This window comes from Eublepharis macularius, chromosome 17 (assembly GCF_028583425.1).
Source record: "Eublepharis macularius isolate TG4126 chromosome 17, MPM_Emac_v1.0, whole genome shotgun sequence".
Lineage (NCBI taxonomy): Eukaryota > Metazoa > Chordata > Lepidosauria > Squamata > Eublepharidae > Eublepharis > Eublepharis macularius.
The window spans coordinates 13,770,954-13,796,672 of record NC_072806.1 but is presented as its reverse complement, the minus strand read 5'-3'; the positions used below and the strand labels follow the sequence as shown (position 1 = coordinate 13,796,672).

Below are 25,719 nucleotides of genomic sequence, written 5' to 3'. Positions count from 1 at the left end.
GACGGGCATTTCTACTGCAAGGCCCTGGCGCAAAAGTGCTTGCCCGCAGCAGGAGGAGCAGCATGTCCACAGCCCTTGAAAGCAAGCCAAAATTGTGCCAATCGGCTTTGGAGCAGGAAAGGAAAAGATGGAGGGCGTGAAACGAGACTCCTCACCGCCCAGCCCCCGTTTCCTTTTGAAAGAGCTGGTTGTTTGGGATGAGAAAATCACACATGAGAGCACCTCTTTTATGTATTTTTGGCCCTTAAATAATAACTATGCTTCTATTCTGCTCTTCGAGATGGATTAGTGCCCCACTCAGAGTAGTGAACAAATTCAGTTTTATTATCATCATCATCAGGGGTCATTTCATAGAAAAAGAGCTGGAGGAACTCATTAGCATATGCCACACCACTTGCCATCACTGGAAGTGTGTTATTAGCATAACTGATTTGTGTATGCCACACCCCCTGACATCTCCTATTCTGGCTGTTTTGGACCCAATCCTGGCCATTCAGGGCCGAAATTGGGCCCAAAATGGCAAAAAGAGGCTGAAAATGGCTGAAAAGGGGCCCAAAATTTTCAGGATCAGGCCGTTGCTGAGTGATCCACCATCCGTCAGAGGCCCGATCCGGGCCGTTTCGGCCCCAATCCAGGCTGAAACAGGCCCAAAATGGCTGAGAGTCACGTGGGCAGGGCCACCTGACACATGACCTCTTAGGGGAACTGCCGGAACTGCATTCCTGTGTGTTCCCCCTCGAAATGAGCCCTGATTATCATAATACAGCTGGGGCTGAGAGGAGTGGCTTACCCAAGGCCACCTGCAGAGCTCAGTACTGGGATCTGAACTAGCAGAGTGTTGATTTGTAGCCCAACCAGTTAACCACTATGCTACAGCAGCTCTCATAGCACATTATTATTCCTGCAATACAGCAGGGGAGCTGGGGCGGAGAGGAGTGGCTTCCCCAAGGCCACCTGCTGGGCTCATGGTAGTAATGGGATTCAAACCAGCAGAGCGCTGATTTGCAGCCCAACCACTTAACCACTATGCTACAGCAGCTCTTGTAGCGCATTATTATTCCTGCAATACAGCAGGGGAGCTGGGGCGGAGAGGCGTGGCTTTCCCAAGGCCACCTGCTGAGTTCATGGCAGTAGTGGGATTCGAACCAGCAGAGCACCGATTTGCAACCCAACCACTTGACCACTATGCTACAGCAGCTTTCTGGAGTGACGTGCAAATGGACACTTTTTTTAAAAAAACTTAAAACAGGAACCCCCAAATGCAATTTTTAACCCAGCGTCTCCCAAGAAAAATGAATCACTCAGCAAAACAAGGACATAGAGACGGCATCATGTTGTTATTTTTGTGTGTGAAAAAGATGCCTATCAGGAAATGGACTATTGCTTGAAGATGGTCTTGTAAATCCATTTCTGAAAGCTGGCGACTGCTGTGTAGACACCTGGATATCGGGGGCTGGCACAGCTGTGTCCCCAGGAAACTATTCCGAATACACGTCCTTCGCAGACCAGCGGTCCCCCTGAGTCTCCCTGGGATGTGGCAGAGGAAGGAAGGAAGGAAGGAAAAAGAAAAGTGAGAACTGATGCTTGGGTCACATCAATACGTTTCATAAGCGGTCAGCAGGTATCCACTATTTCATTTTCCATCTTCTAGAATTTTGGCCAGGGTTATTAGACTCTTAAGGCCTCCTGCTCTCCTTCATTTTAAAGTGGTAAGATTGGTGCACCCACTTGCAATGTGACTGCCAACCCCACCCAAGCCAGTGTGGTAGATTAGAGAGTATGAAACTTGAACTAGAGAGATCAGCCACAAAGAACTTAAATTAGTCGTGGTTTGTTCAGTTAGCCTACCTCAGTGGTTCCCAACCTTTTGGATATGGTGACCCACAAGTCCAAATTTAGTTGGTACCAGGACCCATCCTGGGTTGTCCCAAGGTTTTCTAGCTCCCTAGGGAAAGTATGATCTTGGTGCCCATCTAGTCCAACATTCCATCTTCTACAGCGACCAACCAGATGTTTTTGAGAACCCAACAAACGTCCCATCTTGCTATGAGCTGCAGGCAGGTGGCATTCCAAGCTACACAGCCTTTGCGTAGGAAGGCTACAGCCTTTGATCACCTTCTTCTTCTCCATTATTCACTCGAATTCCCCTTAAGATTCTAAGAAATTCACTATGGTAACCGTCAGGAGTCAGGAGGACTCATTTTACTTGATTCTTTATCAATCAATGTGTATGTGCAGTGAAGAAAAAAATGCCAACTCATGAATGACATGGAAAATACGATTTCCAGGGTCATTTTCATTTCCAAAATACAGATCAAAGCCTTGCCTCAAATTAAGCACTGAAACTGGTTCTTAAAAGAGCAGCTTCACACATGCTGATTTCCCTGCAGAAACATAGAAAGGGGGAAGCAAGAAAGCGAAAAGCTGATATGGAGGAAGAGGAGAGATCAGTGCAAAGGACAGGGGTGGCCATTGGGGAAGACTGGCTTGCGACCCACTTTCAGAGGCTTCGTGACCCGGTTCTGACAGGCTGGGAAACAATGGCCTTTCTCACAAGCTTCCGCATGTCGGATCCTACTTCCTATGAAATTAATGCCCTTCCTGAATGAAGATGAATCACAGCTGGATGTGTGAAGTGTAGAAGAAAGGTGGGGGAGGAAGATCTATGTTTAAAAAGCAGGGGTGACTCAGAGAACCTCTCGCTATCTTTTCTAGAAAATCAAAGGAAATGGCAGTATTGGGAGCTGAAAAAATCCCCTTCCTTTCTCACGGAGTAAGCGTAAACAAAATGTTTCCAGGTTAGAAGCTTGTGGAAATTCGTTGTCGAGCCAATTTGCCACATAGGTGATGTATAGGTAACAGAAGTTTAATGAGATATCATTTGCCAGGTGATATGATTTACCTCTACACTATGAAAAGCTTCAACTGCCCATTTCCACACATTAAACTTCTATTAAAGGCCTAGAGAGATCAGCGTTTATTGTCTGCCAGGTTAGCCAATTTCACGACATGACATTTTTCTCCGAGCCTGTTGGCAGCCCTAGAGAGCTGGAAGTTCTGTCTTGGGTTCATCATCAAACACTTGCTAAGATCAGTTTACTTACTGACTTACTTCATTTATACCCTGCCTTACTCTCCAATGGGGACCCCAAGTGGCTTACATTATTTTTCTCTCCTCCATTTTTATCCTCACAGCCAGGGGTCATTTCGTAGAAAAAGAGCTGGAGGAACTCATTAGCATAACTAATTAGCATAACTTATTAGCATATGTCACGTCCCTAGGCATCACAGGAAGTATGTCATTAGCGTAACTGATTTGCATATGTCACACCCCTGACATCACCTATCCTGGCTGTTTTGGATCCAATCCTGGCCATTCAGGGCCAAAATTGAGCCCAGAAAGGGACTGAAAATGGCCAAAAAGTGGTCCAAAATGGTCTGGATCGGGCCACTGCCTAGCGGGAGAGTGATCCACCGCCCCTCAGAGGCCTGATCCGGGCTGTTTCAGCCCCAATCCAGGCTAAAACAGGACCCAAATGTCTGAGAGTCAGGTGGGTGGGGCCACCTGACATGTGACCTCTTTGGGGAACTGCCGGAACTGTGTTCCGGCGCGTTCCCCCTCAAAATGAGCCCTGCTCACAACAACCTGGTGAGGTTGGTTAGGCTGAGCTATTGTGACTGGCCCAAAGTCACCCTGTGAGTTTCCATGCCAGACTGGGGATTATCCCAGTCTGACACTCTAACCACTAAGCCACCCTGGCTCTCAGAGCCAAGCTACAAGTGATGCCTGACACAGGTTGGACACTTGTCAGCTTCCCTCAAGTTTTGATGGGAAATGTAGGCATCCTGGTCTTATAGCTGTAATAGAGAGCCAAGCTGTAAGACCAGGATGCCTACATTTCCCATCAAAACTTGAGGGAAGCTGACAAGTGTCCAACCTGTGTCAGGTGTCACTTGTAGTTTGGCTCTCAGTAAAGGCAGGCAAGATTCCCTGAGTGACAGCTTCCCCGCCACAACCCATCTTATTTATTTATTAGGAAGACTGGTAGTCTTCCTTTCTATAATAAATAATGCCCAAGGTGGCTGCAAAAAGTGGGATCAAACTGCAAAAAAGTGATAAAGGCGATTAGAATTTAAGGATACATTACATAATCTAAAATCAAAATCTTAAACAGCAACCTGCCAGAAGCCTCAGAGAGAAAAAATTGCAGCAAAAAACAGCAAAACTAGTTTTTTTAAGAGCTAATAAAAGCAGTTATTAATAAAATGCTGCAGTAGCAAAATCAGCAGCCAGTAGTAAGATGTGTGGTTCAGGAAAGGGTGACGTTGTAAAGTCATCCTCAAAAGACCTTTCCTTGTCATTAGGGTTGCCAACCTCCAGGTGGAGCCTGTTCCCCCCCCCCCTGAATTACTATCGATCTCCAGCCTACAGAAATCAGTTCCCCTGGAGAAAATGGCAACTTCAGAGGACAAACTCTATGGCATACCATAGATTCTAGGTGAAATCCTTCCCCAGATTCTCTCCTCCACATGCTCCACTCCCAAATCTCCAGGAACGTCCCCGGCTGGAGTTGGCATGCCTACCTGCAATGCACAGCGAAGTAAGAATGGTGGCGTGTTCTAGAATGGTTTAGGGCTGCACTCGGGCTTGCGTTAAAAAGCGACTCACAGTGAATGTACTTCCACTTCTCTTTTTAACATACATCTGCCTGTACCATATCTCTGAATGTGACACTGCTGATTGCTACAGCAACTAGCTAGATATGTTCTGTTGCCACATTCTCCTTGTGTTTGGAAATTAGCTACCTCATAAGCTCCTTGCCTCAAAACTGAGGAAAACGCATCACTCCCATTGCTTACGTGGCTGCATGGTGCTTTCATGGCGATAACGAACAGGAAAAGGAAGCTGTAATGCCCAGCTCTGGGCTGAGGCTCATGGGATTGGCGGTCAAGGCAAAGCCAATTCCAAAAGTTATCCACAGATGGATAGGTCTCTGGCAAGATCCCTTTGGTTGGATGCAGACAAGCAGGAAGCTTAGAAAAGCTAGCGAGAAATCCAAAACCCAGTCCTCCATTGGTTAAAAAACATATAAACAACATGGTGAAATTTATAACGGTGTAGCAATTAATAAAATGTTACAGCTCAGAATTAAAACCCATGCCGTAAAATAACTCACTCACCCCATTAAAAGATAAAGGCATGTTTTAAAAGGAAGGTTTTACGGCTTCAGTGGAACCTGGCCAAAGAGGTGCCTTCCTTTACCTCTACAAGAAGGTTATGCCGTAAGAAAGAGAAAATTCTGTTCCTCCCCAATGCAGATTTAATTAGAGGGTGAGAAGGTACTATTTATAACTGCCTTTTCCGCACTGTCCTATCTGATCAAAAGCCATTTGAAACACCCCAAAAAACCACAGCGCCCGTGGTGGGATGAGCAAACACACTGCAAGAAATGACACCTCCTTCAAATTATCTTCAGCTCTGGAAAAATGACTGACTCAGGGGTGATCTTAGCCAATGGGCAACCAGAACAGCTGCCCTGGATGACACACTGGGCGAGGGCCCCCAAGCAGTCACATCTGCCCCCCCCCACAAAGAACAGTCTATTGCAGCTTCTGCAATCACATCTGCCCACCTCACCTAGGGTTGCCAACCTTCAGGTGGGGCCTGAAGATCTCCTGGAATTACTTCTGATCTCCAGACTGCAGAGATCTGTTCTCCTGGAGGAAATGGCTGCTTTGGAGGGTGGGCCGTATGGCATTATACCCTTTTGAGCTCCCTTCTCTTCCCAAACCCTGCCAGCCCTAGGTTCCACCCCCCCCCCCCCAAATCTCCAAGAATCTCCAACTGAGAGTTGGCAACCTAGCCTCAACTAGGGCTTGACCAGCCAGCTTCCAGCAGGGGGAGGGGCTTCCACCAGCCTTGCATAGAGTGAGAATCACACTTTGCTTGCCCTGGTGGGAGGGATGGTGTGTGTGGGGGGGTAGTGATTCTGGGGGCCCAATCTGTCCTTTTGCCCAGAGCCCCAGAATCACAAAGGCTGCCCCTGAACTGAGAGTCTCTCTACACAACACATCTGACATTTGAAGAACACGTGTTGGGAGATGTAATGTTAGCCGGGAAGGGTAGTTTAAAAAGACAGAGCTGATGGCAGGGCAAATGCTTTGCTATACATTGGAGCTGTGTGAAGGAGCTGTGAAATGCCAGAAGGGAAATTTCAGCCCATTATAACCACTCCAGGTCCAAGCACGGTTCTGGAAGGCAGCTCCAGCCCATTTCCATTCCTCACCGCCCTCTGGTTGTGTTCCCACATAGTTTTAGACTGGAGAGGTGAAATTGATAGAGCCTTTGGGGAAGTGAAGATGAAATTGACAAACCCTCCAAGAAGTGATCTCCACTAGCTCTGTCTTTTTAAACTATGCTTCCTAGCTAACAATGTGTCTCCCTACACTTGACGAACATCGCCGAGGAGACTCACTCTATAGCCTGTTCCCAAGCAAAGCTCTGGTTTTCTCTCTACCTTCTAAAGAAACATGATACTGTACCAAGTTGAACGTGCCAATGGCAAGCCATTCCCCCCTGCCACCAATAACCCATGCTGTTATCGCTCCAATTTAGAAATTCTGTTGCCTTACATAATTCAGCTATTTTACTCCTACACTAGTTACTCAGCCCCAATGTTCAAAACTGCAGCCTTCAGGAATGTAGCTGAATGCTCTCCTTGCTCAATCACAGCATCTGCTTGTCATGGCACCATCTGCCACTGGATACCTGGAAATATATCATGGCTAGAGATGGGCACGAACCAAAATATGAACTAAAATTAAGCATGGACCAGGCCAGTTCATGGTTCGCGAACCACAGTTCGTCAGATCCCATTTCTGATGAACCGTCACAAACTTTTAGGCTGGTTTGTTTGGTTCATTTTTTGGTTCGTCACTGCAGATAGCCTGGTGTCAATCAATCAGTTTCCTCGGCAACAGGGGATGGACTTCCTGCACACCTTCTGCTGACCTGGAAATGAACTTCTGCTGGCCCAGAAGTGACAATTTTCTGACCTGGATGTGACGTTTTCACAAACCGAACGAACTGGTTCACGAACCAGGGGCAGGTTCATGAAAGTTCATGGTTTGTGAAATTTGATGAACCACGAACCACATGGTTCGAGTTTTTTTCCAGTTTGTGCCTATCTCATGGCTCCCAGCATTCTTTGGCCTCTATGCCTGTGCTTTGCTGGCATACTTGTAAATAAAACAAATATTACCCAAAAAAATCTCTCCTCCAAAGGAAACCAAATGGAGCAACCTTCTCCTGCAAACATGCCCCAGCTCAGGAAAATGGGAAGCATGTAACTTTACGTCTTTTGTCTTTATAAAAATAATTGCAAACGTTTTTGACTTAAAATAGTTCTCTGCCTCTGTTAAGAGGCCAGAATATACCTGGCATGCATCTTTGCCGCCAGTGCTGAACCCGGCGCATATCATATTCTTTGTGATGTATCCGGCATATGAAGCCGAGCTGTTACACTTCCAAGTTGCGATGATGGGGAGGTAGACACTGCGCAGGGTGTCAGATGTCCTTCCCCCAATAGGGGTGGTGTAGCCCCATCCGGAGACTTGGCAGAAGCGGCCATCTCTTACTGTAGATCCTTGATGAGGAAGAGGCACAATGGAGACGGAGGCACTGTATGATACTGGCTTGTTCAACTGTTTAGGGAAAGCAAGAGAGGTGGGACAGGTTTGATCAGTAAAATCAAAGGCATTTGCAGCATTCCTTCCACAGTCAGCCTCTCTTAGCCAGATCTTTCCAACATCTACTATAATTTCTTTTTGGCAGAGCTAAGATTCCAGAGGCTTCTGTTGATAGCAAAATCTGCCCATATAGCAAGAATGATTAAGAATGTCTGTTTCCGGGAATTTAAACGTTTCAATTTTTGCTCCTCATTGAACCCAGGATCCTTTGTTTTTGTGCCTTTTCCTGTTCCATCACAGGGTTTTTTTCCTTTATAAAATGCACAGATTTTCATGACTGTTTCACTTCCTGGTTCCAATTGCCTTGGAAAATGAAAACCAGACAGCGAGGAGCCAGAATAACTACCAGACTGGGAAGGCTTCTGATTGCTCCTGAGTGCTGGAGATCTGGTTGAACTCAGAGTGTAAAGGGATTTTTTTTCTATGTGAGCATCATTGAAGCTAAACACACAGAAGGCAAAGTTTGCCTTGATAAGCAGATTCCTTCTCCCACATTTTAGGAGATTAAGCTGCAGGTCAACATTGAAAGAAGAATGTTCTTTTCAATTGTAAACATTTTCTTTTGTTTTCACTTCGCAACTAAGCAATAGCCTTGGAAAAGCAGTTACCCAGAGAGTTTTAAGCCGTAACAGAAGTATGGCTCCAACATTTAACATGTTTATATTACAGTGAGGTCTAATTGTCCTGTCAATCAAGCTTGCTTGGTGCCATGTATCCTGGAGAATGCAATTCTGAAGAACTGTTAATACTAACCTTCTGATCCTTTATTCTGTAAACAAATAACAATTGTCCTGTAAACAAACTGCACTGAGAGTATATAAAGCCCTCCAATGCTACTGGTCCTTACACATTTGTGCCCTGAATGCTGGAATGTGTCATGGGCTTATTATGTAAACAATTAACCCATATTTCTTCATAGATCACTGCTTTTGGTGTCTTGATTATGTGTGGAAATTATTGGCTGAAAGGGAGGTATGAATAAAACACAGAGTACTAAAAATTAAATCCCCTTTCACAGAGCGTTTGCCATATTTATGAATGGGTGTTAGTTGGGTCAGAGCTTCATTAGAAAATCTCTGATCTTGTGATGGAGATGTCCTTTCTCATTGCCCTTCACACACTGGATTGAGAGATGTCTGCCATCTGTTGCATTTTTCTCTGTTGCAATGTATATACTCAATGACCTTTTGTAAAAACACTTGAGTAACACTGCTGTTCTTTGGCTCTGATTTACCCAGGATTAATAATGGGAAGGTCCTGACCTGGGTAGCCCAGGTGAGCCTGATCTCATCAGATCTCAGAAGCTAAGCAGGGTTGGCCTTGGTTAATAATTGGATGGGAGGCCTTCAATGAAGAACAGAGTTGCAGAGGCAGGCAATGGCAAACCACCTCTGCTAGTCTCTTGCCATGAAAACCCTGCCAGGGTCAGCCAGTCAGCTATGACTTGATGGTGCTCTCCAACACAACCAATAAGGGGAAGGATTCCAGTCCTGCATCTCAAAGACCATAGTGTACATTAATCAGTTGGAAAAGGAACAGATTAGAGGAGGAAAGCTGGAAAGCTGATAAAGCCCACAGTCTGTATCCTTCATCTTGGAGACAATTACAGGTCTTTTTAGTTATAAACACATGCAGCAGAAAGACAGTGTTTACAGCCTGAAATGACAAAAAAAAATGACAAGTTAGGTAAAGGAAAGGTTGACAAACACAGAACAAATAGAAGCACCATATTAAGAAGTGCCGGTTTGATGGCTTCTTCTATACTCCTTTCTTTGGCAACATCTTTGACCCAAGAAGCCATTCCGAGCACATCCTTGGTAATCCAGACCACTTCCTTTGAATCTTCTTGAATCCCTGCGCCCTCCAAGAAAGGACAGCTTTATTACCTTAATGAGCATGATATCTGCATTTTTGGACATGGCGCTGTAATCTGGATGGACCACCATGCGGACAGGCCGGAATATCTGTTCTGTGCCTTCTAAAGTGGAGAGAGAATACTCCCCAGCAACGATCAACATTTGGTTGATCCTGAAAAAAAGTGCAAGAGAAGATGTGAGGCTTTGATTGGACAGGGACGTCTGCTAGAGTAATAAAACTGCTCATGCGTATTGGAGGTTACTACAGCTGGGGACTGTAGTAATATCCAGAACCGTGAGTTGATGGGTAGAGGGAGTCCTCAGCTGGAGCAGTAGCTTGATTAAAGGCTATCTGGTTGGAGGGAGTATCCTAAGGACACAGAATGTGGTATTAGCAAGTGGCAAATTAGTAAAAAACTGTTGACAGTTCAGGTTCCCTTGAAGTAGAAGGGACAGCTTGAAGCCTGCAACATAACAACAGCAACAACATTTGATTTATATACCGCCCTTCAGGACAACTTAACGCCCACTCAGAGCGATATACAAAGTGTGTTATTTTATCCCCACAACAATCACCCTGTGAGTTGGTGGGGCTGAGAAAGCTCTGAAAGAGCTGTGATTGACCCAAGGTCAGTTGGCTTCAAGCGGAATAATAACAACAACAATATTCAATTTATATATATTGCCCTTCAGGACAACTTATGCCTACTCAGAGTGGTTTACAAAGTATATTATTATTATCCTCACGACAATCAACCTGTGAGGTAGGTGGGGCTGAGAGAGCTCTGAGAGAGCTGTGACTGACCCAAGGTCACCCAGCTGGCTTCAAGTGGAGGAGTGGGGAATCAAACCTGCCTCTCCAGATTAGAGTCCTGCTGCTCTTAACCACTACAACAAACTGGCCAATCAGTTCAAGTCCATTCATTTCTTTATTTACAGTCATTTGACCAATCATATAACACTATTGCACCAAAAAGAAAGTTCAAAGCATAGAATAGAACAAATAAAACAATTTGGAGTTAAGATCTAGTTACAGTACAATTTGATTTCCGAGACCTGAATATCATCAAACAATATCTGGCTACTTTATAGGTAATCTTGGTATTCTTATCAGAAAGAAGGTAACCAAGTCTAGCTTTTTTCTTGAGACCAGAAATTACATCATTGGGGGGGGGGGGCGAGGAATGTTGGCCTTCCCCCAGCTTTGTCCTTTGTGGCTCAGTTCAGATATTCATGCTAGTCAGGCGACCATAGTACAGCAAGTCGACTTTAAAAACTTGAAATATTTATGTATGTATTTAAATCATTTTAAATAGAATTGCCTAAGGCGCTTTGCAAAAAATGACTAAGAATGCAATATTTTATTGGCTTCTACCGAGAAGAAATATATTCATCGTTTTGGTGGGATTTTCTCATGGCTGCAATACTCAGCTATATAGGAATGGACTGCGTGGAATATTTTCCAGATCTTCACTTTTCAAAATCATCTGCGGAAGCTCACGTCGCAGGAAAAAATCCTTTGGCCAAGCTGGTGGAGGTAGTCTTGAACCTGGTGATGAAAATCCTGAAGGCTAACATCCATGCAAAGGCTGCTTTGCCAGGTCAAATCCTGCTGTTGTACTGAAGACCAACACAGCTATTCACCTAAACTAGGTCAAGGATTGGACTTCATGGCTACCATCACCATTAAGGGCCTGTCCGAGATTATGAGACCCCCTACAAATGAAAAAGAGCTTCTCCTTGCTTTTCTTTCCTGCACCAAGGTGGTAACTGGTGACTTGATGGGGGTGGGCTGGACATCCATCATCACAATCTGAACATTATTGTTAATCTTTTTGTCCATGCTTGCTTAGTACATTTTTATCCCGCCTTTCCTCCAAAGAGCTTAGGGTGGAGCACAACATTCTCCCCTCCTCCACTGTATCTTCACAACAACCCTGTGGGATAGGTTAGGTGTGTGACTGTGTGAGAGTCACACACCAAATTCATGGCCAGTGAAAATTCACGGCCAGTGAAAATTCACGGCCAGCGAAAATTCACGGCCAGCGAAAATTCATGGCCAAGGGCACGTTCAAACCTGGGTCTCCCAGATCCAATTCCAACCTTCTAACGATTACACCTCTGGTTCTTCCTTCGAAAGCCCTTCCATCATGGCCCTGCATCTTGGACCTACCCTCCCCATAAAATTCCATTCACTAGTTGTGCCCTGCCCTCAGATCACCTCCTCCTTATCCTCTGCTTCAGTTTACTGGTTTGACTTTCGCTAGAATCCACACTGTTTCTTTGGTTGCACCCACACTGTGGAGTGGGTTATCAGAGGAGGTAGAAGGATTATCTTCTCTTCAAGAGTTTAGAAGGAGCTGTGGGGCAGTGATGTGTGCCAGGATTTTGAATGAGGGTTTGATTTAGGGCTCCTGGTGCTTGAGGGAGTCTTGGTTTTATGGTGTGATTTTTCACTGTAATTTTATAGAAATGGGTGTCAAACACCCTTAAGCGTATTTATGAGGAAAGTCAGGAATCAAACATAAGCAAACATTTCTCACAATTTTTAATCTCTCCAAAGTTTCCTGCCAGCAGTCCCATTTCCATTTCCATTTAAAGTATTCCGAGGAACCTGGATTATTCCCAGATGTTTTGGAACCTCCTCTGGGGCCTTACCCGGTTTTGCAGTGCGCTGCAGTCAAGACCCATCTGCGACTGACCAACGCTCCCCCACAGAAATGGTAACCGGTATTCCTCTTAAGAGACACTAGGTACTTGGAAGAATGGGGTGGAACAATGTATCCCCCAATGATGCGCTGAACATCGCTCTCTCCATCTGCAAAGTACATATAGAACTGTCATCTCCATCTGCAAAGTACATATAGAATTGCCATAGAACTGCCATTGGTTTAGCAAGGGCAAAACACCACATACCAGATCAGGGCCAGCCAAGAACATCATCTCACATGTCAGACAAGTGAACACTGCGCAAACCTAACTTATTTCCTATTTTCCTTGGTCCCCAACAAAGAGACGACACCAAAGGGATAACTGTGGTATGAGAATGGGGGGATATCAACAGTTCCTTTGTCAAACAGGTGACTCCCTTACAAGTTTTAGACTTACAGGAGCTCAGAGCCTCTGCAGAGGAAGAGGGTGAGTTAGGAGAGTCGATCCCTGAAGTTTGATGGATCCTGAAGATTTCCTGGTGGCCTTCAGGGGGTTTCCCAACACTGCTGTTGAAGTCCTGGTTGAGCACTGGAACACAGAGATTTTGCGGGTGGCACAATTATTATTAGACATCTGCTTTCACTGTCTTTAGAGAGAAAAGCTCCTGGGGGAATCTGGGATAATGTAGAGTCTCTCAACACAAGACATTTTAGAATCTCTCTAGATGAGACATCTTACACGGGGATGCTCAAGTGTAGAGAGATGCAATGTTAGCCAGGAAGCATAGTTTAAAAAACAGAGCCAAAGGCTCTGTCAATTTCACCTCTCTACAGGAGGGTAATTTAAAAAGACAGAGCTAGTGGAGATTGCTCCTCAGAAGGTCTGTTAATTTCATCTTCTCCTAGGAAGGAGAGGTGAAATTGACAGAGCCTTCAGAGAGGCAAAGATGAAATTAACAAACCCTCTGAGGAGTGATCTCTGCCTGCTCTGTCTTTTTAAACTACACTTCCCGGCTAACATTGCATTTCCCAACACTAGACAAACATGCGCTGAGTCATCTCATGTAGAGAGACTCTTAGTTTCTGTGTGGTCTTATATTCAAGTGTACTGTGTTTCCCTAGCAGTTCATGTGTATCCACAATGGGAGAAAAACTGTAAGATCTTTCACTTGAGCGTCCCTGTGTAAGATGTCTTGTGTAGAGAGACTTATAGTGACTAGGATTTCCAATTTCCTGGCCGGGCATGTTGATCTCCCAGAATTACAACTGATCTCCAGAGATCAGTTCTCCTGGAGAAAATAGGTACTTTGAAGGGTTGACTCTTTGGCACTATACCCCGCTGCCTGCCCTCCCCAAACCTCACCGTCCCCCAGGCTCCACCTCCAAATCTCCAGGAATTTCCCAACCCAGAGCTGGCAACCCTACAATGGAGTGTAAAAGGAGGCAATCTCAGCACAAGCACTCACTGTTCTTTCCTACTACGATCATGAGAATTAGAAATATGAGATGTCAAGATGTCTAAGTGAAATATAATTCTCCATTAAGCTGGTGGCATCTCCATGGGCTAACCTGCATTTCCAAAGGGCCAAGCCTCACATTCTTTGCTGACGCTCTGGATACTAGCCAATCGTCCTTTATGTGCATTGGACAGCTGCCCTTTGTTTCTGACAAGCCTTTTATTAAAACAATTCCTCTGGGCTTGACTGAACTTGCTTGGTCTACAGTTATGTACTGTGTGAAGTCATTTACTTACCTCACCCCACCCCAGACTAGCGCACAGCCTACATACTCCCCTAATAAAACAGACAACTCTTTTAGCAGAGTCCTTCAGCCTAGAGTTGGAGGCCCCTGGATTCCATGTTGCACCTTTGGCCAAGGGGGCTAGGCAGCAACCGATGTTTAGCTTAGAAATTTGGCCTGCTCCTTTTTCTTTCTTTGCTCTGGAGCCTCGAACATTAAATGAAAATGCCTGTCTGTTTCGCTGCTTAGGACAGTTACTAAACTAGGACCAATTTTAGTCGTCTGCCTGCAAAATTATGCTCTTTGTGTCAGGCACTAATCTGCCTAGAAAAGTGGTATATGAGTACACTTTTATTATTATCATTTCTTGCTTAATAAAGGCTGCATGTTCAGAACTGGATTCTGATTAGACTTCTGTCGCCTCTCATAAATGCTTTTGCCCTTTTCACTAAGTTATTTCTTTTAAAAGACTTCATGTATTTGAAGACCAAAAGAGTCAGGACAGCAGAAATTCCGTCATCAGGCTTCCCGTTTTTTTTATTTTATATCCAAAGCTGCTTCGGCAAGGGAAAGGTCAGGGAGCAGAGTATGAGGAGGGGAGCTCAACCCTTCTCTTTGTCTTGTCTCTCACCTTGATCTGGATCCCATATCTGTGCTGTCTCTTGAACCTTCCCTCATGCAGATGCTATTTGCTTTAAGAAGGAACATGTGGCTTACGTGCAGCAGAGAACCAGTTTGGTGGTGTAGTGGTTAAGAGCAGCAGGACTCTAATCTGGAGAACCGGATTTGATTCCCCATTCATCCGCTTGAAGCCAGCTGGGTGACCTTGGGCCAGTCACAGCTCTTTCAGAGCTCTCTCAGCCCCACCCACCTCACAGGGTATCTGACTGTGTAAACTGCTCTGAGTGTGGCACTAATCAATCCAGAAGAACGGTATATAAGCACAAAGTTATTATAGTGTAGGGGTTAAAGTGCCGGACTAGGATCTGGGAGACCCAAGTTCAAATCCCCTCTCTTCCATAGAAGCTGTTTGGGCAATCTTGGGCCAGTCATACACTCTCAACACAACGTTGTTAGGAGGATACAACTGAGTAGAAGTGAATGATGCTGGAAGCTGTGTTGGGTCCCTATTGGGGGAAAAGGTGGGGCACAAATATCTTAATAAAGAATGTCACATTTCCCTCTCACTCTTTTCCCAAAGATCGCAGGACAGCTCAACCCTTTTAATCAATACAACAACCCTGTAAGGTAGGTTAGGCTGAGAGAAAGAGGGAGAATATGACTGGCCTAGAGTCACCAAATGAACTTGACAGCAGGTCTTCCCAGTGTTTTTTTAAAAGGGCAATAGAAGCAGCTCAGGAGCCCATTTCAGATCTGGACTGCAGTGCAGGGGAGAAGAATTCAACCCTGCATTTTTTGCTGACTGAATCCTAACACACACACTCGAGATGGGCATGAACTGGGGAAACCATTAACTTTCACAAACTTGCCCCAGTTTGTGAACCGGTTCACTTGGTAAAACGTCACTTCCGGAGCAGCAGAAGGTCTGCAGAAAGCCTCCCCCCTGTTGCCTAGGAAACTGATTGATCGGCGCCAGGCTGTCTGCCGTGACAAACTGAAAAACGAACCAAACGAACCAGCCTAAAGTTTGTGGCGGTTCATCAGAAACGGGCTCTGGTGAACTGCTGATTTGCAGACCACGAACCAGCCCGGTTTGTGATGAACTTTGGTTTGTATTTCGGTTTGTGCCCTTCTCTAACACACACACATACACATGAATGGTTATTCCATGACTACACAAAAAACACACACACACCCTTTTTCTGCATTGCAGCACTGATCTAAATTGGGGACGTGCTGAACTGCTCCTGCCCTTGAAGAAGACATTGGCAAGACCTGGTCACAAACTTTCCAGCATCCGTTTGGCCCTGAGCATGAACTCAAATCAGCCAAACCTTGGCTGACACTGGAACTGCTCTTCTAGCCTTCTCATGTTTCCAAGCTGAAGATGCATGCCTTTTTCAAAGACTTTTGCATATTTTTAGAACCATTTTCCAAGAAAAATGACGGGAAATTGCCAACGGTAGCTGACAAGAGTCAAGAACAAGCAAATTAATGTTCCCTTAAGTGCGGATAAGTATTCTATTATGCAGAGCCATTTTCTTCAGAAAGAAATTGTGTGTTTTTTTAAAAGTATTTCTGTAATGTTCAGTATGACTTGCAATCCTCAGTTTGCTTGCTCTTTTAAGACAGTGCGGATGAGAGCTGTCCTCGTACTTGTCCTCTGATAGAAGTAATAGAAGCAGCACTGCTGAGACAGTGTTAGCCAGGACTGGAAACCCCCATGTTCAAATTCTCACTCCACGATGCAGCTCCCTGGATGATCTTTGGATTCACCTTCGTTTTATCTTCACAACACCCCTGTGAGGCAGGTCTGCTGTGAGACAGAGAGCGAGTGGCTGAGTTTGTGAACGAAAGACCTGGGTTTGTAGTCTCCTGGTTAAGATTTAATTAGGAACAAGGATCCGGTTAGAAGCCTTGTTTTAAATGCCAGGGCCCTTCCTCAAAACTTGTAAGCAATCATAACAAGTGTTTGTGAGCATGGGCAGAACAGCCTCTAGATAAAATGAACAGGTTATGAATCGACATGAAATTATTGTCAGTGGTGCTTTAAGCGAGGGAACAGTACCAGCCGCAAACCAAATAAAAACCCGAGCACTAAAATACAGGGAAGATAGAAATGTCTTTAGAAATGTTTTTACTTGGTCACGGAGATTGAACAAAGGTGCCACGGATAAAGTGGCAGAGAGTTCCCCAAGCAAGGTGACCCTGCAGAGAAGGCCCTGCCATACTCCTTGTGTCCGTACACAACAGTTCAATAAACTCAGGTGAAGAATTTAATATCCAGGCTGGTCGATATCCAGGTTGCAAAATCCAGAGTTCCTCGGCAAAGAATCTGGGTTACCTTGGAGCAGAATTCTGCCCCTTCACCCCATAACAAAGTTTGGAACATGGCATTCTTCTTAGGGCCAAGCTAGAAGTGACAACTTGCAAGTGAACAGGGAGGAATACACGAGAGTCTGTTCACTTGCCATTCAAGTGTAACTCGTCACTTCTAGCTTGGCCCTTAGCCTTTGTGCTTTGTCATAAATTCTGGGCTTCCTTTACGTCACCTGTTGGGAACTGAAAAGAAAGGGGAGGATTCCATCTGCCTTCTTCCCTGCTGTTAGTGTAAACACTCTTTAAGCATCGCCCCCCCCCCTACCTCCGCTGCGCAGCAAGGGGTAGGGAAGCGGTAGTGGATGGGTCTTCAGGGACAGGCTCTAATTGATCTGATACTCTATTATCATCTTCTCCCTGACATTACCAGGATGCGAGTCATAGATTATTCATGGAGCTATAGCCATGATTTCTCCAGAGGCAGTAAAGGAATGAGCAATAGAAAATCTAATTGTTTTTCACGGGGATTTTAATTACTTGAAGGCAGAGCAAGGGGACAATAAGCCATAGAATTATAGTGGCTGCAAAGTATATGGAGGTCAGTTTGGTTATCCCCCTAGCTTACTGGAGTCCAAAGTACTAGCCCGCCCTACCCCATGGCCATGAAACCCTTTCCTTTGCTTGGACATTCACCCCTTCCTGTAAAATTAAATTGCAAGCGCCTGAGAGCAGGAAGCAGTACTGTGCTCCACATATATTAGGGGTGCCAGATAGCCAGGGGGATAAACCCAGACTAGTCCTGTTAGGGTTGCCAACCTCCAGGCAATGGCTGGAGATCTCCCAGATTGACAACTGACCTCCAGGCAACAGAGATCCATTCCCCTTGAGAAATGGCTGCTTTGGAGGGTGAACTCTAGGGCATTATACCGGGCTGAGGTCCCTGACCTTGCCAAACTGTGCTCTACCCAGGGTCCAGGAATTTCCCAGCCTGGATCTGGCAACCCTAGCAGAGCTGCAGAAATCAGCTGGAATGGAGCGCTTGTCATTTGCTCATTTCTGCGGATCATGTTGCTGTCGAAGGGCACATCTGCAGGGGCTGATGAAAAAGTTGGCTACCCTGATGGAAGGACAGCAGGGCTTTTTTTTCAGCCAGAACACGGTGGAACAGGCGCAGAGGGCGATCTAAACTACCCTCTGCCTGGAGATCAGGGGGCGGGGCCACCGGCCATGTGACCATTTCTGCTGAGGACGATTTAAACTTTAAAAAACACCCCCCCCCCGTTCCAGCTGACCCAAAGTGACGTCATTGTGCAGTTCCAGGAACATGCGCACACTTTGTGCATGCGCATGTGGTACCAGGGGAACTACCTCCTGCCAGGAGTTGCCCCCTGTACTTCTGGGGCATTAGGATGATAATGGCCTGTTCCTGTGGTTTGTTCTCAGATGCAAACACAATGCTTCCTTGCAGGGTTTCCATCCCAGTCTGAGCCTTGGCACCTCTACCTTCTTCTTTGATGCCATTTGAAGAATGCAATCCAGGAAGATATTCACATTTCTGATCAAGACCCGAAGGACGGCCTGCTTCAAATCAGTCCTCCCCGCTAGTTAAGAAGGAGGACAAAGGCCCTGTCTTCAGTGCTCCTGACTTCTCCCAAGCAAGCTGAGTGGCATTCAGGTTCGATCCCCAGTATCTAAAGCTACAAGGATCAGGCAGTGGGTGATGCAAAAGCAAGTCCTTGTTCACCGGTGGCAACCTGGAAAGTTCAAATGGCCCTAGAAGCAAGGTAGGTAGTGCCTTTCTGGCGCTACTAGCTAGAGCCTTAGGGGCCACTCGGCTTAGCAGAACAGACAACAGCTCCCCACAAACTGAGGGCAGTACAGGAGGAGGCACTTGGTGAGTTGATACTGATCAAAATTGCCACTGAACCATCGTAGTGACCCCTGAGCCACTGGCAAAGTTGCTGGGGGCTTGGCTTTGTTTGTTCCTAACCTCCAGTGGCCCTATAAGCATCCCACCAGGAAATTTCCCAGTAAGTTAAATGGCTAGTCCATCCTTGTATTCAGCAAAGATTCCATACATCTCCTTTCCATTTTCCTTTCGTTTCTCATCTTTTGTGTAAATCAACCTCCCGATGCTTTGAGTTTCCTCCCCCATCAAATGCTCTTCATACAATGTACGAATATTCACCCTTTTTCAATAAATCAGGATTATGCATATATCATATATATAAATGACATATATTGCATGTATAATTAAACTGTGTCTAAAAACCGTACGGTGTGCATGCACAAATACAAACGGAGCTAGAAAAGCAACAGTTCAAAGTGGAGAACTGATATAGCTGCCAAGAAAAGTATAAGCAAACACAAAAGGGAATAAAATCAGGAATATTTGCTCACCCCTAGACTGCATAAATATTTCATGCCCAAGAATTCCCCATTCTGGGGCCTACAAACACAAATTCTGCAATAATTTATGTAAATGGAGTCATGGTGAAAATATCAAACAAGACCTCGTTTTATTTGAAAGTTATATATTTCAAATTTGCTTCATGGGCTGGAAGCCGATGGACAAACCATTAGGGGTTAGATACTCACCAGTCATGGGAAGGAGATGTAGAATAATCAGAAGTTTTGGGCTGCGATATTTCATCCTGTATTTGTTTGTTTTCTATTGCTCAGGGCTCCAATAGAAGGATAACTACCCTTGGGATGGAGGTTTGCTGAATCGTCTTCTCCCCTCATGCCTGGGTCTCCTGGTTCTTCTTTCTGTTGCTATGACAACCCAAACCCCAGAGAGAACAGTCAGTTATTCACAGAGGTCCTTCAGGACACCGGTGCCTGACGGCTTCCACTTCACCTTATGTTCTCAACTTCCACATCAGGACGGTTCGAGGGGCATAACCGCCGCCTTTCACAAGCTTGGATGGCAGCCTCTCGAGTTTCTTGGCAGCTTCTGCGGGCCAACAGCATGAACGTCTTCCCAAAGGGGCCCTGTCTCTCACCGCCCTGTGCAGGGCATCATTCAGGGAGCAAAAGGCCCCAACTGGGCAGGTTGCCTGAGCAGATCATTCGTAGCCTCTGAAGGCTCCAGCTCCACAACACAGAAGCCAAGTCAAACGGTCAGGACAATCCCCAAAGAAAAAGCACTCTTTGCTAACATGGCCTTAGCACGGCTGGTCCAACAGGTTCGTTACATTTCTAGCATCTGGGCAAGGCTGCTCCTTATTGGCACACATGATGTTGCCTTCGACTGAATCAGACCATTGGTCTATCAAGGCTGGTATTGTTTGCTTTGACAGGCAGTGGTTCTCCAGGGCTTCAGGTAGAGGTCTTTCACATCACCTGTGAGATGATCCTATTAATGGAAGATGTGGGGATCAAACCTGTGACCTTCTGCATACAAAGCAGACGCTCTACCACTGAGCCATGTTCCCTCTCCTATTCTCTTGCACACACTCCAACTGCTCACTGCATTAATTGGCCATTACATGTGACATGTATGTATGTATGCCATTTATACCTCCGCTTTTCTCACTGAGACTCAAGGTGGATTATACAATGTGAGATTAGTGCAATCAGTATCAGGAACATTTCCATAAACAATGCCATAGGGTAAATAGATACAAGTTCACAAAGACATAGCATTAACAGGAACCCAATACAACATAGCGGTGAGGTCTGTGGTTCCTATCCTAACTCATTAGCGGATCATCGGAGACCCCTCCCTATAATACAGCCCTCCTATCTGAGTAAAAAGCCTTTTTGGATCATTTGGTTTTGCATCGTTTGCGGAAAGCCAGGAGAGTGGGGGCTCTCCTGACCTCCTCAGGCAGGCCGTTCCACAGGATAGGGGCTACCACAGAGAAAGCCTGTGTGCGAGCTGCTGCCAATTTTGCCGATGTGCAGGGTGGCACCTGCAGGAGACCCTGTTCAGAAGAGCGAAGCTACCATGGAGGAGCATAGGGAGGGAGGCAGTCCCATAGGTATGCCAGACCAAGGCCGTGAAGAGCTTTGTAAGTGATAACTAATACCTTGAACTGAGCATGGTAACTAACAGGTAGGCAATGGAGTGACTGCAGGACGGGAGTGATGTTCATACTCCTGCTCACTCCTGATAACAGTCAAGCCACAGTGGTTTGCACCAATTGGAGTCTCCTAGTTAGTTTAGATGGGAGACCTATGTATAGTACATTACAATAGTCAAGTCTTGATGTTACCATAGCATGGATCCAGTTGGCCAGCTCGGTCGAGGTAAGAAGCCATTTTTCAGGCTAGGGAGACGTTGCAGAAAGCATTTTTTGCAGCTGCCTTAATTTGTTATGAATTTGGCTCCCCCACCCACATAACCACCATTGCAGTAGTTAAAACACAAGGCACGCTGAACTAGGGTTACCAGTCCCCTGGTGGGAGTGGGGGATCCCTCACTCCCAGCCTCTACCCCCAGCCACCATTCACCTAGCCAGTGCAGGGGAGGGAGAAAGCTCAGGAAATGGGCCCAGGAGCTCCAAAGCTCTTCCTTATCACGCCGGGAACGAGGACATTCCCAGAGCAACAAGGAAGGGAAGGCTCCTGTGAAGGGCTGATTTGATGAAAAGGACTCACTGCACATGCCCCCTCGCAACCCCTCTGTCCCCCTGGTTTGGGCTCCAGGGAACCTGGCAACCCTACACTGAACAATTGTATAAACTTGCCAGGGGAGCCCGTTTGGTGTAGTGGTTAAGAGGGCGGGACTCTAATCTGGAGAACCGGGTTTGATTCCCCACTCCTCTGCTTGAAGCCAGCTGGGTGACCTTGGGTCAGTCACCAGCTTCTCAGAGCTCTCAGTCCCACCCACACACAGTGATTGTTGTAGTGATAATAATAGCATACTTTGTAAACCACTCTGAGTGGATGTTAAGTTGTCCTGAAGGGCAGTATATAAATCAAATATTATTATTATTATTATTATTGCTCACAGAGTTTTAAAAACCAAAATAAAAAAGCAGTTGGCATGCTTACCGCATTGGGGAGGTTGCAGGACAAATGACTCAAGAGTTTGATTCACTGTCAACAGTATTGCGAAGGAAGAAGGAAGGGGGGCATATTCAAAGGGAGGGGGGAACATGGATGTCGGGCTTGCCTTTGCTGGCCATTCCTCTTGCCAGCTTCATGGATTAGCTGTTCTGCACAGAGTCTATTTTGCAAGCGGAGAATCTGGGCACAAAATGCAACGGACCCATGAAGGTCAAGGGTATGGACTAGGCTGATCCTAGGGGCCCCCTCCTACATGCATTGATTGCACATAGATTTTCAGGCTGTGCCAAGAAAAAAAAATACTCTAAGAGAGTCAGGTCATTTGTCATTTTAAAAACTTAAATTAGATTATTTCATATTGGAATTAGCATGAATTCTATTAAGAAATCAAGTCAGTTTCCCTCTTACAGGGGAGTCATCCAGGCCTAGGTCCAGTTCTAGCAGCTTCCCTTAAAAGGATCTGAGCATGCTCACACTTATGGGGTGGCAGCATGGCTCAAAGGCAGAGCATCTGCTTTGCCCGCAGAAGGTCCCAGGTTCGTTCCCTGGCATTTCCCATTATAAGGATGCAGTTCATAGGTGATGTGAAAGACCTAAGAATCTGCTGCCAGTCTGAGTAGACAATACTGATCTTGCTAGACCAAGGTTCTGGCCTGGTATAAGGCAGCTTCATGCATTCATATGGAATGCTAGGGAGTCTTCCATGCATAGGCAAGAGGTACACTGCCGCTTACCTATTACCCCAGAGATCATTTCGTAGAAAAAGAGCTGGAGGAACTCATTAGCATAACTCATTCGCATATGCCACACCCCTTGTCAGCACCAGAAGTGTGTCATTAGCATAACTGATTTGCATACGCCACACACCCCTGACATCACCTATCATGGCTGTTTTGGACCCAATCCTGGCCATTCAGGGCCGAAATTGGGCCCAAAATGGCAAAAAGGGGCTGAAAATGGCTGAAAAGGGGCCCAAAATGGTCAGGATTGGGCCGCTGCTGAGCGGGAGAATGACCTACCACTCGTCAGAGGCCCAATCCGGGCTGTTTCGGCCCCAATCCAGGCTGAAATGGGCTCAAAATGGCCGAGAGTCAGGTGGGTGGGGCCACCTGTCATGTGACCTCTTTGGGGAACCGCCGGAACTGCGTTCCTGCGTGTTCCCCCTCAAAATGAGCCCTGCCTCTCCCAATAATGGAGCATCATTTCTGATAAATGACAACATATGAAATAGACTTCTGTGAAAATGGTTCATTGAACCCAATACAATCAGTGCCACCCTAAGTAGAGTTATGCCCTTCTAAAGTGATTGAAGTCCACGGGCTTGGAAAGGATTGGATCTAGTTCCTTCTGCATGCAAAGCAGTTGCCCTGTTCCTGGGGCATGGATCCCCTCCCACCTATAACTAGTGTTGCCATCCTCCAGGTGGGGCCTGGAGTTCTCCCAGAATTACAAATTACTTCCAGGCCACAGAGAGCCGTCCCCCTAGAGGAAATAGCAATTTCAGAGCATAGACTCTATGGAATAATACCCCTGCCGAGCTCCCTCCTCTTCTCGAACTCCATCTTCTCTAGGCTCTGCCCCCCAAATCTCCAGGAATTTCCCAACTCAGAGTTGACACCTATGGCCTAGGTGGTAGGCCTCATAATTCAGATATGAAAAATGTTTGATTCAACCTTGGGGCTGCCAAAGGGCTCGTGTTTAACATTCCCCTCACTGAACACAGCCATTAAATGCTAAGGAGCCCTGACAAATCTCCAAGCTGTGGATGTCTCTAGTTCCAATTTAATTTAGGAAGAGCCTTTTTATGGCTGTAAGTAAAATATCGGCTGGTTGCTCGATCAATAAATCCTCTTCAGGAAGAAGCAAACCATATCACAGCTGAGGAGGGGGGATCTTGATTCATCCTGTGCCCCTGGTTTTAGACGAATGAAAGAGAGAATGAATATGAATTGAGGGAGAAATGTCTAGAAATAGAATAACTCTGAATAGAACAAACCAAATGGCCACCAAAAAGGGAGCAAATTTTTGAGTCTCACAGAATCTGTATGACTTTGTTCTCACATTGCTGACTATTGCACTGTCATACCTTTTTACCTCCTGCTTTTCTTGAGTGGACAAGAAAATCTAGAAGGTGAATAATTACTAGACTTGTGCATGGGTGTTTGTGTCGTTTCTTTTGTTTTTATTTTTTATTCCCAAAGGGACTGTTACCTCATTGGATTGTGTCATATGGTTTTGTTCCATTATTGCTTCTTTTGTTACAATTGTTTCATTTTCATAATTCTAGTTTCTATGGAAGTATCCCCCCCCTTTTCTTGGGTCTGTGCCTTCCTGTTTTTCTATCTGAACAAGACAAAGTTCAGGGGGTTGCAGTACTCCACTGGGACATCTAAGATGCCAAATATCAGACAGATAGAATAAAGGGGTCCCCTTTTTGAGGCAATGAAAGGTGCCCATGTTTAACATTAAAATCTATGGGAGAATTGTTAGGAATAGGGAACAGCAGGGCTTTTTTTCTGGGAAAAGAGGTGGTGGAACTCAGGACCGCACAATGACGTCACTTTGGGTTAGCTGGAACAAGAGGGGAGTTTTTTAAAGTTTAAATCATCCTCGGCAAAAATGGTCACAGCTGGAGGCCCCGCTCCCTGATCTCCAGACAGAGGCGAGTTTAGAGTGCCCTCTGCGCTGCTGGAGCGACGCGGAGGGCAATCTAAACTCCCCTCTGTCTGGAGATCAGGGGGCGGGGCCATCAGCCATGTGACCATTTTCAAGAGGTGCTGGAACTCTGTTCCACTGCATTCCTGCTGAAAAAAAGCCCTGGGTAACAGCAATCCATAAAGTAGTTTGAGGAACTGGCACGGCAGCAATGTAGCTTGAAGAACAGTAGCTTGAGCCTTTGAGGGGACTTCCAGAGCCAGGTAAACTGCTACTACTGTTGCCTGTTTTTTTTTTTTTAAATCACCCCTTCCTCTCCCCGTTCTGACTTCACCATACTGCACATTCTTCCCACCAAAAACACAAGATCCCCTGCCAGCCACGACGCAATGTCAGATAAGACTCTACAATGTATGTATGAAATGTATGTAATTTTATTACTGTACATGTCTGATACGATAAATAAATAAAACGTTGTGGTTGGGTTATAGCTGGGACACCCAGACATACATCACAGACGAAGTTACACAAGACAGATAAAATCTCAAATTAACTCTAATTCCAAAAGAAGCACAGCCGCTTTGGCGGGGAGGAGGGAGACCATTAAAAATCAAAAAGGGTTTAATAGGAGGAAAAACTCTTTGAGTTGACATACCATCACAGCAAGTCACAAAGGGCTAATAAAGCAGATAAGACCGAGGAGGAGTTAAATAAAAAAAAAAACTGGGCTCCAAAGAGCCGGAATTGGCTGAAGGAAGCCAGAAAGTCTGCCACAAATCAAATAATAAGGCAGGGAAGGAGGGCAAGCCTCAAATAAAAACAAAAAAAAGCTTCAGAAAGAATTAGAAAACACACACAAATTGTTTGAGAAGTAAGGTAAGAAAGAAAGGAATAATATAGTATAAATAGTACACTGTACTTTGGCATAAGAAAACTTGCAAAGGCTTCTTTCCGACAAACAGACAAGCTGCAGTATGTGAAGCCAACGCTCATCTGATTCAAAGTCCCACCCCATATGCTTCAGGATTGGACTACCCCACACATATGTGTAATCTTAGTGGCTGCCATCTGCAATCAATCAAGGAAACCCAGAGGCTTGCCTCTCACTCCAA

General features: G+C 45.7%; 1 protein-coding gene across 1 annotated transcript; it reads right to left on the bottom strand.

Annotated features, from left to right (window-relative positions):
• Nucleotides 1-1,377: 1,377 nt before the first annotated feature.
• Nucleotides 1,378-19,589, bottom strand: LOC129345048 (trypsin-3-like). Its single transcript, XM_055002026.1, has 6 exons — nucleotides 19,535-19,589; nucleotides 12,714-12,845; nucleotides 12,264-12,423; nucleotides 9,636-9,777; nucleotides 7,438-7,704; nucleotides 1,378-1,527 (listed from the first exon to the last, which is right to left on the bottom strand). Exons 1-6 carry the CDS (start codon nucleotides 19,587-19,589, stop codon nucleotides 1,378-1,380), a joined length of 906 nt encoding a protein of 301 aa, XP_054858001.1.
• Nucleotides 19,590-25,719: the final 6,130 nt, after the last annotated feature.